We start from the raw sequence: 11,634 nt of genomic DNA, 5'->3' as shown, positions 1-11,634 counted from the left end.
ACAAGGATGTCCTCGTTATGTAATAACAAAATTGCTTTCTTTTTTGGTTTATGACTGTCGTTGAAATACATAGCATATATACCCACTCTTTGACTAAATGGAGTTCTTCCTTTACACTCCTTGCTGAGGGCAAACCTCAAAGGTGGCACTGAATTGTGCAATAATTTCAAAGGAACTGTAGATTTCACAGATACCATTCCAGATTGAGATACGTTTACGACGACTTTGTCTGAACTTGTCTAAACTGTCGCTGAGCGTGTGTCATCCTCTTCTTACCAAAGCTTTTTTTAGTCCACACTGAAACAGGTGTTCCATGAATGTAAAGTTTTTAATTTCTAACTAACCATGACACAGATACTGTCCCCCCCTCCACACACACCCACTCATATTTCAGAAAGACATGACTGAAAGCTGCTATTTGTTTTTAAATAGACAACGTTACAGGATTTTACTTTTGTGCAATGTTTTCCTGTGACAATGGAAATCCGTCCTGCATGAGGGCTTGATAAAAATTAAAATCAAAAATAATAGACACTTCATTTCTATTTTACTTAAAGTTTTTTATTTTGCGCCATCATCTGTGTGTGTGTGTGTGGGTGTGTGTCTGTGGGGGGTGTGTGTGTACGTGTGCGTGTGTGTGGTTGCTGCACGATTCAACTGAAGAGGTTAGCTGACTCCAATTCATGTCACAGCTGGTTCCTTCCTGAAAGGGACAACCCGGGTTTAGAAGATGAATGAATGGATGAGGTTATTTCAGTCATAAACAAACCAACCAGATGCCTCAATTAAAGTAGGTGGAGCCTGCTGGCCCCCACATCCAACATTTGAAATGTCGGATTGACAGATTTCATGTAGCCCTCTTTCAAGTGGTAGGGGTGTGGACTTCAAACAAGCTCACTCCTGATTGATGGGAGTGGTTGCCATAGAAACGATGACACAGACCAGGACCACTGTTTACAGACGAGTTCTGTCTCCAACACGCCGTCGTCTGTATTTGCGATGAAGGGTGACTAAATTGACTTTCTTTTGGTTGGAGCCAAAAGTAAACCCTTTTCTGCTGTGTGGATGACATCACACTCAGTGATCTTTTCTCAGTGAAGTTTGCATGTTCTCCCCATGCATGCAAAGATAATCTCCAGGTGCTCTGGCCTCCTCGCACAGTCCAAAACAAGCTTTTCAGGTGGACTGTGAGATGTCATCGTGTAACCCTGCGATGCCTTTGGCCTTTCCCAGCTGGGTTATAGGCTCCGGCAGCCCTTGTGACCCCTCACAAGATCCTGCAGCTGGTGAATGAGTGAACATCTCTGTTGTTGAGATTATGGACACAACGTGAGAGCCAAATGAAGATCCAGTTGATGTGGAAGAAGTTTTTTTTACCAACTCTGTGTGACAAACCATTATCTGAACAGAGAGGGGCAGGAGTGTAGAAGTTTCGTATTAAAAATGTGTTTTGTTTTTTTAGGGCTTGGTGTGGCCTCATTTTGCCCTGCATGTGTCCTGGTGTGCGGCAAACCCCCTTACTTACAATTCATGGGAAAGACCGGGAGTTTGTGGTCTGTGGGGACGGTCAAAGACTCACAATGGAGGTTCTGAAACTGTTAGTCTGCAGAATAATGCTTTCCTAAGAAACCTGCAGTTAAAACATCACATGACGACACAAACTAAAGAATGCTCAGAGCTCTAGAAATTATTCAGAGATTATTTTTTTGCTTCTCACTTCAGCTCTGGGCTTTCCTTCTGTTTTGGAGGATTCTCTAACGTCTAAACCTCTAAATCTTCTGCTGAAACTTGTTGCTGAATTCCCCTCAGGATGCTGAGAATTGAGATTGAGAGATGATGAAAAGTACCGTCATCCCTCTGCTGTCAAAGGGTCATTTTTCTTTCTGCATGGCTTCAATGACCCCGTTGTTAAAATGTCGATGTGTGTGTGCGTTTGCGTGCATGAGAGCCCTTTACAGCACATTATCTTGTAGTTGCTCCTCCACACAAGCACTCGTCACCATGGTAACACCCAAGCAACAGCACGGCCTCTTCTCTCTCTCTGTCTGTCTTTTTATCTTGTGAGTAATTTTACGTTTTCTCCTTCGACAGATGTGATGCAGGCGAGGCCGCTCATCAAGAGAACCTGTTTGCCTCTTCACATGTTTTCCACATCTTTTTTGAGAAATAAAAGGGAATATCTGATTTTTTTCCTCCAGGGGAGCAAATGCCTTTGGAACCACATGAGGGGTCCTCTTTGTCTCTTCTCTGGATGGACGAGGGTTCTGCATCAACAAGGTTTGCTTTCTGTTTAGTGAGGATAAGGTCCACAGGAATTAAAGAAATGTAAAGACAGGATTATTACACACAAACAAAACCTTTTGGTTATTTTATCCCAATACTGTAGCTGAGATCTTTGAACAAAAGCATAGACAGATATCCTAAAAGCCCTTCCATAATAAGACCTGCTGGATGTGGGACCTTAACCGGATCAGAAAAGAGAAATAGCATGGAACTTTTGCAGCATCTTCCCGTCTGTCCAGCCTGCCGTCAAGAATGCGACACCGTCCTGATTTTGCCATGCTCTCACACCATGTGTAGCAGGTGTGTGGCAGCTGGAGGACCAACAGGATCGTGCTGCCGTGAAGCTCTGCTCTCTGTCTGCTCCATTCTATGCCCCTGCTGTAGACGCTATGTGGAGCTGCCGTGCTGGAGCTGGGGATGTGCCACTTCCTGTCTTCCTAAACATCCTTCATTAAGGTCTGAGCATGTCAGCAGACAGATGGGCTTCTCAGATGACTCACCTGAAGATTGCCCTCACAATGCAAAGGTAAGCTGCGATGACATTTACAGCAACAACAACACCAAAGAAAAAAACATTTATGGTTTGTATTATTTATGTCTTATTCAAAAAATTAGAATGAGTCCAATCTGGTTCTATGTTTGGATCCTTGTAATGTTATGATGTCAAGATGTTTATGATTTATGTGCAGATCAGAAAAATGTGATCCTCCTGACTACCAGAGAAAAAAAGTTGTCCTGTTTTTAACACATTTCTACTATTAGGTATTTATCCAAGTGTGGACTAACATAATGACAAAAAATAAATGTACATTTTTGGAATTTTTCTTTTTTGCATTTTTCTTGCCTCATTAATGCTGCTTTCAGGAAGGTGCATCCCACGCCCGCTCCGATTGTGAGTATGTTCTGCTGATTTAAATGAAACTGAATCTAATGGAAACACAGTCAGAGTAGATTTGCTGGGCTGAAACTTAAATGTAAATGTTTGGAATTTAAAATAATAAAAAAGGTCAAGATGGGGTCATTTGGAAACCTTTGAGGAAACCTTTCAAATCTCATGACGAAACCTTTTAATTCTAATTTTATGAAACAGACACAAAACTTGATCTAAATTTTGATAGTTCTTTTGCATTAAAACAAAGTATTATTTGCATTTTTAACAAAGCTGCATGTTTACTTGAACTGTTTTATGAGACCCAGTATTTCCAATCAACCCTTACATATAATAGACAGATATCTTTGGACAATTTACGCTGAAAATACCCAAGTCTTCTCTAAAATAAAGCCGCTATTATAGCAGCGTGTTTCTATAGTAATATGCTGATGCTAAAATGTGATAAATAGGATTTTTTTTATTCCAGTCTATCCGTTAAAATCCACATCTGTGGTGGAGTCTGGAAAACAGTCCTCAATTGCCAATTCCGCGGAGACGACACTAGATGGCGCTGTAGAGCTGCAGGAGAAGGAAATGGAGCAGTCCGTCTTTGGTATGGTTTCCCTCATCATTATGAGACTTTTCCAAATATTTTTTTTTTTGTTTGTTTTGTTTTGTTTTGTTTAATTCACCGTGTGGTGAGTCCCGGTGTTGTTCCGTCCCGTTTTAGGCCTGTTTTTCTCTTTGGACCCTTCATGTGTGCCTCCATCCCTCCACCTCTCCAGTTCCTGCCTCACAGTGAGCCACCACGGAGACAGTCTTCTGCAGGGCCGCACGCGCCTCGGCCAGGTGTGCTCTGATGTTGCGATCGCACGCGGACAGTACTACTGGGAGGTGGACGTGTGCAACAGCTCCATCTACCGGCTCGGTAAATCCGGGATTTGGTTTCGGTTGTTGCCAGTTTCCTCCGAATTGCAGAGAGCTGCGCTGTTAGGCACCAAAGCCTATTTAAGTAAAACAAACACGCACGCGGGCTGTGAGCACGCGCGTTCGTATTCCTCATAAAACCGACCCACTGGATAGCAACACTTACAGGATGGTTGATCTGCAACCATTCAAACAGCAGCTTTTTTTTTATTAGAAATACCAGAAAATGTCTTTCAGTTTGTACCTTCCGTGACCTTTAACTTGGTTTTTGTCTTAGTTGTGTAATTGGATTTGTGTGTTTTTATTTTCAGACATAATTCTCTTATGACTTTTATTGCCCGAACTCAGGTGTGATTATGCTGCTCAATAGTGTGTTTCAAAGCTGACTTGGGCTCTGTGACCTGCAGACTACGATTACACGATATGAGGAAAACTCGCGATATGGGGATATAACTTGTGATACATGAACAAATGGCAACAGTAACATCAAGTAAAACAACAGTAAAACAAAGAAAGATTTTTTTTTAATTATTTAGTCCATGACTTTTAACCTCAGAAAGCAGCTTACATCTTTAATTTTAAAAAATCTCCTTCAGTAACTTCTACAATTTGAAACTTTTCCTACAGATTTCAATCTATCACCTCCTAACTCCTCGAGCATCACTGGGAAGATGCATTTTGAGTGGCGTTTCCATGGAGAGCAAGAATATGTTAACGGTCCCGTGTTGTTCGTACATTTTTTACTAGAATATTGTGAAAATTTAACACACAAGTCCAGGACTCAAGCTGAACAAAACTAAATAACATACGACATGGCTATATTAGGAAGGTGGTTATCAAAAAACCCTCTGCTGTCAAGGAGATCCAGAAATGTAAGCTTGCTCAAAATTACATAGACCTGTTCATCCCCCCCTGGACGACCAAATAATAAAATGATTGCTATGGAAATAAAAGCAACGTTTTTCACGTCCAGCTCTGATTAGGCTGGCAGAGGCAGAGGGGAATGTGAGGGCAGTTTAAAAGGGGCACTCTGGGCCATGCAATGCCATTCGCGCCTTTAATTATATTTACTTTTTTAACATTAAGAATGCTTCTCTTAGTGGATGAAGGATGCTTCAGAGGTCTTTTTGTGTGATTTGAATGGAGTTTGTTTTTGCTTCTTTAAGAGAAAATCATTTTCCATCCACTCAGGAAGGCTGTCTCTGTCTCCTCAGGGGTCTGCTCATTGGATGGTTGTAGCGGCTGGTGGCTGCAAAGGAATGGCGTGTGTTTCTCTGCGGTGTATGATGGATGTGACGAGCCAGTTTATTCTGTCCCACCAGGGATCAAAACCATAGGAGTCTTCCTCAACCTGGGAGGGGGAATCCTGAGCTTCCATAACCCCTTGACCCAGGAGCATCTCGCCACACTGCCCACTCGTTTTCAGCCTCCTGGAGTGCGACCAGCTTTAGGTCTTGGGGAGGGCAGGCTGAAAGTGCGCTGTGGACTTTCGCCTCCCCCTCATGTGTTTCTATGTAAAGACTCAGCCTACAGGGCATCTTCTGCACCCAGCGGAGGTTGGTGGTGCAAAGATGTCCCCTTCTTGCTGGTGAAGAGAGCAGTTCGAAAGTTTGAGAACTTGGCCCTGCGTGACTCCAGCTCGAGCCAGATTCCCCGTTTTGAAGTGGAGCGACGAACAAAAAGGAAAGTAAAATCGAATGAGAAGAGCTTGTAAAAGTTCCTTTCTAATGGAACCCGGGATCCCGCCCACAGCTCCAAGCGGTTTGATCTTCTGCTGTCATTTAAAGGCTAATTTTTCAACTTGAAAGACTTCAGTGGCCTATTTCCACTCTCTGCTTGAACCCGGACCTGCAATTGACTCTCTCCCCAAGACGCAGCTTCTTCTCACAGCTGAAGGACCCCCACTGGTCTGAGCTTAAGCCAGAGCGGACCCTTGGCCAAGTGGAGTGTAGGCAGAGGGTGGGCTTTTGGCAGTGGGACTTCACCGTGTGACAGTTGTTGGACAGTAGGGGGTCTGCACCGTAGAAAAAACAACTTTCTCCATGTGGATGTGCAGGCTCCTCCTCCCTCGTGCATTTTGGTGCTTGAGTGAGGAAACAAGGGGTGAGATGGCGAGGTCCGTGCACAGCAACGCCGGCCGGCGCTGTTGACACAGGAGGAACAGGTGGCAGCACACAACTATCCCGCGGCCTTTCTTCGATACTACAGTTGCGCTGGCCTTTTTGACCCCTGGGAAACCGCAGGGCTCTCGGGGACTTCAAACAAGTGGGAGAGGGCAGAAGAACAGAGGGAGAAAGAGAAAACAGCATGCACGACAGCGGGTGATGAATGGGAAAAAATGAATAGAGGGATTCCTCCCAGCTTTCATGCCAAGTAGCTGCTTTGGCTCAGACTGAATTCACTTTAAGTCTCATTGAAAAGCCTCAAAAGAAGGAAAACACAGTAAATCAGATGATTAGACCAATCATTTTTATGGTGCTTAGTAGAAATGCAAGTTTGACACCAATAACTGGAACAGAGGCACCAGGAAAAAATGTGTAACCGGAATGAAAGACTTGGTGACAGATCAGGGGAGCCAACAGAGTGGCGGGGACATGATCAGACTTGATCTTAAGCACTTTATGAGAGTGAAAGCCGTTGACTCAGTGAGTTGAGACTCCTTTGTTTCCCCGCAGAGGTGTTTGAACATGGCAGCAGAGTGGGACGTTGGAGTTCATTTAACCTCCTTTGAGTACATATGACCCCGAGACCTGTCAGTCTGGAGAAAACAGAAAAGCCCAGCAGAACAAGCCCTCAAACAGAGGAAAAATAAACGTGTTTAGGACTAATGTTTTAATTTTTCCAGAGCAACTCTGAAGTTCATCATAATGAACGCGAATAATTGTAAATTCAGTTTCTCCTTTTGTTACTCACTAAATGAGCAGAAAGCCATTTCACACTGATCTTCTGATCGTCTCTACTAGAGGTGTAGGAAAAAAAAACAATTCTGTAAAATGTTGCAATATTTTTTTTGGGCAACAAATGAAATATTTACTTTAATACAATACTACCAAAACAGTTTTTTGTTAATTATTTATAAGCAAACATTTAGTTCAGGATCTTACTGTTGTTGTTCCACCAAAACTTTCAACCACTACTTGGAAGCACATTGAACTTAAGATCTGCATCAAAAAAGAAAATCTGTCAGTAGATGTTTCCTGATAAATCTGCTGTTGTTGTTCCACAGCTCTATGATATCTACATGTCTCAGTTAGAACTGAAACAAGCAAGATTATTGGAGATTATTCATTGATTCTTTGGTTGTTTGATTAGCAGCTATTTGCTGAATACACAAAAGTACATTTTAGAAGAGTTGGAAACAAGTAGCACTTTATTTTCTAAATCATACTTAAAGAGCCTCATTGGTTAAAGTTCCTCTCCGATCATCTTTTGATCCATTGTAAGAACGTTCCCAGTGGTCTTTTAATTATGATTATGAGGTTTTTAGCCAACGTTTTTAAAAACTGTCATTTCCTGAGACATAGTTTCTGCAGAGCAGCAGGACGTTCAGTAGAAATTCTCCTCTGAGTTATGGGTGGGACTGTTGGGACATTCCTGTCGCTGAGAGCTCCCTGTTTACACTCTCTCCTGCAAGCTTAAAGCCCCACACCCCAACCTAAGATAAGCAGTGCAACAAAAATTGTGACTGGAGTTATCCATTTGTACAGTTGGGAGCCAGATTCCAGCTCAGATGAGGAAAACAAAGACGTACATGGATCTAGTCGCCTGAAGGTGGATGCATCACAATGGAGCGAAGCATAAAGCTTGTGGCCCACCCTGTGTATTTTCTACATCACAAATATGATCTTTTTCCTGGCTCTTGATTTATAATGATTTGCTAAAAGAAATAGTTTATGTACAGAAAAAAATGTTGTTGTAGAAACCAGAAAATGTTGAGTAATGACAAATTATTCCATAATTTTTTCAAATAAAAGCGCTATAGATTTGCTGTTGTAGAAGCAAAATGTTTGTTTTACAGCTTTATTTTTTGATGATTAAATAATCATCCTAAAGATGCAATACTTTTTCCAAGTTGTAGTCTCAAAAAAGTAATTCTACATTGTCTCTGCTACCATCTATATCGTGTTGTGAAGTGTGTATCATGATATGTGTCATATCACCAGACTCTTGCCAATACACAGTCTGTTCTGTCTCAGCGGGTTCTGTCGGTCATGTGGAGCATTCATCTTAGCAACTTTGCCTCTGGCAGTCTGGAGACATTTCACACTCGTCCTCATGTGTTTCTTCAGCTTCTTTCAAACAGATGACTGCATATAAAACTGCACTCCCCACCACAGACTTGTAAAAAAGCTGCAACATCCTGCTGCAAACGTCAGAAACCTCACATCTCCGTGTTGGAATTCCAGCTCAGCCTGTTGGTTCTCTGATCACTTATCACTCCATCATGTTGGCTCTCCTCATAGGATTGAAATCCCACACCTCCCTAAATGTACAGGCGGTCTTCCTCGAAATAGTGTTATTATTACCCCATCATGTTACATGTGCCCCCTCTTTATGTGCCCTTATAAGCCCAATACTGATGAACCCCAAAATGAGTCTTCAGAGTCTTTCCAAAGACCAATCAATCGGATAGCTCTTAAATTTGGAGGTCTGTCAGGTGGAGGTGCCTTCATTTGAGCGTGCTGGGTGCTCACGGGATGAATGAACATCCTGTGAAATCTCAGACCTGCTTTTCTGTAGCTTTGAAGAATGACATCTGAAACGGTTTGGGTCCTGGAACAGACCATGTGTGCTGATCCACAGATCCTTTTTCTTATCAGGTTGGTTCTGGAAAATGACAGGGGAGGAAATGAGGGGACATAGTTTGCTCACATAAAGGGAGGGGGCAGCAGATTTGACCAGACAACGTTGATATTCAGAGGATTCTCAAATACGTTTGCGGTTTACAGCTTCAACCTGGGACATCCCTAGGATTGTGGGTGATACTGCCATGTGACAGACTGACAACCTGTCCAAGATGAACCCTACCTTCGCCCAACAGCTGCTGGGATAGGCCCCAGCAACCCAGTGACCTCAAAGGGGATTCAGAAGGTTCTGAAAATGGATGGATGACTGGATGGATGGATGGATGGATGGATGGATGGATGGATGGATGGATGGATGGATGGATGGATGGATGGATGGATGGATGGATGGATGGATGGATGGATGGATGGATGGATGGATGACTGGATGGATGGATGACTGGATGGATGGATGACTGGATGGATGGATGGATGGATGGATGGATGGATGGATGGATGGATGGATGGATGGATGGATGGATGGATGGATGACTGGATGGATGGATGGATGGATGGATGGATGGATGGATGGATGGATGGATGGATGGATGGATGGATGGATGGATGGATGGATGGATGGGTGGGTGGGTGGGTGGGTGGGTGGATGGATGGATGGAACAAAGGAACTATCAGCAGAAGGCAGTCATAGGTTTGGGAGTGAGAGTGGCCTCAGTTTTCTTTGAGGGTCAGTTCATTCTTGCTTGCCTGAAATCAGTTAAGCAGCAGGTCAGACTCAGTAATAAGCAATGAGTCAAAGAGAAGCTTGTTAGCTAGTCGCCTCTGCAGCCACTCATCAGGATGACTGTGTTGATGTTTACCCGTGGAGGCGTGCAGCAGGCGAGTGAACCAGGCTGTGCATGAGCCTCTTTTGCTGCAGCTCGCTCTGCAATTCTCCTCATTTATTGGCTTTTTTCAAATAAAGTGTGTGGAAGCAATTTGACTCTTGTAAACAGAAATGAGACTGGAGTGATGCAGATTTCAAAGTGCCGACAGAGCATGCGGGGGCTGTCTGCCAGGAAGGATGGATAACCCGTTGTGGCATGTGTGTTTGGCACCTTCTGCTTGATGGTTCTTGCTTTCTGAACGTTAACCGTGCTGGTGGTTCCACTTGGGCTTCAGCGAGTGGAAGTACAGCTTCAAACATTCTGCGTCTCTTTTTCTGTGCCTATATTTAGCTGTCAGTATTACTTTGAGTTTTACATGTAAAATCAACATATTATTTCCACATAAACACACCTTAATAAATTCATTTTTGAAATGCGTCTTTGCTGCAGGCTGAACAGTTAAAAAGGAGAAAGCTTATAAACCTGCATTCAATTTTCATCTGGAAAGACTATTATTTTTTTCACCTTTGTATATATTTTGTATATATTTCAATTGCATGTGGCAAAGCATTGTGGTTCCTTTAGATGGCACTTTCATCTTTTTATTTAAACTTCAAGAAAATCCCTGAAAATCAAAGATGTCCCACTTTCTCAATAGATAACATTTTTAAAATCAACAGATTTACTTTTATTTACTTCTAAACCTCATAAACTCAGATTCTAACAAACGGAGTTTGGGGTGATTTGATGATCTGCTGTCCACAGCTGCCGTCCCTCCTTTGTTAAAAGTCTCTTTCTTTTTTTGCGTGTTTCAGAGCATCTGTCCACAGTTTGGCCTTAACAGTCAGTAAATGCTGCGTCTCTCTGGAGGTGTCAGAATCAAGCCGCCCCCCACTCTCCAGCCCATGCTGTGTATTTAGAAATGGCTTTTGCTTGCTAATTGCTCGCCATAATGACGGAGAGGTTCTCCTCCATCTTCACTCTCTGCTCGGACACAGGAGAAGGTGAAAAGAGGAGGCGTGTTTGAAAGACCGCAAATTGATGCCGTTTGTTTGAATCAACATCGACTCTGAGACTTCCCCTGTTTGCAAATCATGTGGAAAAGAGCCCCCAACTCCGGGGGGGCTACCGCCAGCATCAACATAACAAAGTCCGCAGATGGTTCGGTTCGGCTGTTGTTGAGCTTCCATTTAGTTTCAGAATCGTTTTTTTCTTTTTCCTTTTTTTTGGTGAAACCACAGATGAACTTAGAGATCCGTGCGCAATGCGCAGCAGTGCGCAGCGCTGTGCGCATCAGCAGGAACTATTTCCCTTTTTTCTCCCACAAGTCTGACTTTGATCTGGCTGCGCAGGAATGCGACGGGAAATGTTCATTTTGGTCATCTAAACATGAGTCACATTCATTTCCAGTCAAGCTGCCGAAAACACGAAGAGTAAATACGGTCATTGTGACGAGGAGCAGGATGTCTGCCAGATTCATTCAGCGACCCCACAGCAATCAAAAATATAAAAAGTCATTGAAATATTGACTTGGGTTGGAATAAACAAGCAACTGATTAAAAAACATACTCTAGTAACAGTTTGAACATCTGAAAGTGTTGACATTTGGAGTCAACAAACACCTTTTTCAGATTATTTTATATAAATATACTTTAACATGAGTTAATAACCCAGATAAAACATCTGCATATTGAAATGTTTATTCATGTTGAGTGTTTGAATTCTGACCTCTAGAATCCACATTTGGAACATTTTACTTTTTTTCATTTAGCTAAAGACAAAATGACCAAAATGCATTTTAATTTATTTGGAATTTTTGGTGTATTTGTATCTTTGGGGCAAAACAGGCATTACAAAGTGGAAGTTTGCTGTTTGACAGAGACGT

At 42.7% G+C, this 11,634-nt stretch overlaps 1 protein-coding gene across 3 annotated transcripts; it reads left to right on the top strand.

Moving 5' to 3' along the window:
- The first annotated feature begins 1,481 nt into the window (after positions 1-1,481).
- LOC105355448 (cardiomyopathy-associated protein 5-like) lies at positions 1,482-6,909 on the top strand. Of its 3 annotated transcripts, XM_023961525.1 has the most exons (7): positions 1,482-2,060; positions 2,199-2,277; positions 2,581-2,809; positions 3,148-3,175; positions 3,642-3,767; positions 3,885-4,082; positions 5,296-6,909. In XM_023961525.1, the coding sequence occupies exons 2-7, from the start codon at positions 2,207-2,209 to the stop codon at positions 5,793-5,795; spliced, it is 1,152 nt and encodes a 383-aa protein (XP_023817293.1). In that variant the 5' UTR covers positions 1,482-2,060; positions 2,199-2,206; the 3' UTR covers positions 5,796-6,909. The 3 variants fall into 3 exon arrangements, with proteins under 3 accessions (XP_023817293.1, XP_023817292.1, XP_023817294.1); XM_023961524.1 differs by having other exon boundaries at positions 2,199-2,809; XM_023961526.1 differs by having other exon boundaries at positions 1,482-2,277; positions 2,668-2,809.
- The last annotated feature ends 4,725 nt before the right edge of the window (positions 6,910-11,634 follow it).

This window comes from Oryzias latipes, chromosome 13 (assembly GCF_002234675.1).
Source record: "Oryzias latipes chromosome 13, ASM223467v1".
Classification (NCBI taxonomy): Eukaryota; Metazoa; Chordata; class Actinopteri; order Beloniformes; family Adrianichthyidae; genus Oryzias; species Oryzias latipes.
The sequence above is the reverse complement of the archived record's forward strand: the minus strand, read 5'-3'. Positions and strand labels throughout refer to the sequence as shown.

Excerpts from the sequence above, each read along its gene's own strand:
- LOC105355448 (XM_023961524.1), top strand. The coding sequence starts at position 2,489 with ATGGAACTTTTGCAGCATCTTCCCGTCTGTCCAGCCTGCCGTCAAGAA. Across the intron at positions 3,176-3,641 it reads ATCCCACGCCCGCTCCGATT|TCTATCCGTTAAAATCCACA; the intron begins GTGAGTATGTTC and ends TTTTTATTCCAG. Across the intron at positions 4,083-5,295 it reads CAGCTCCATCTACCGGCTCG|GGGTCTGCTCATTGGATGGT; the intron begins GTAAATCCGGGA and ends CTGTCTCCTCAG.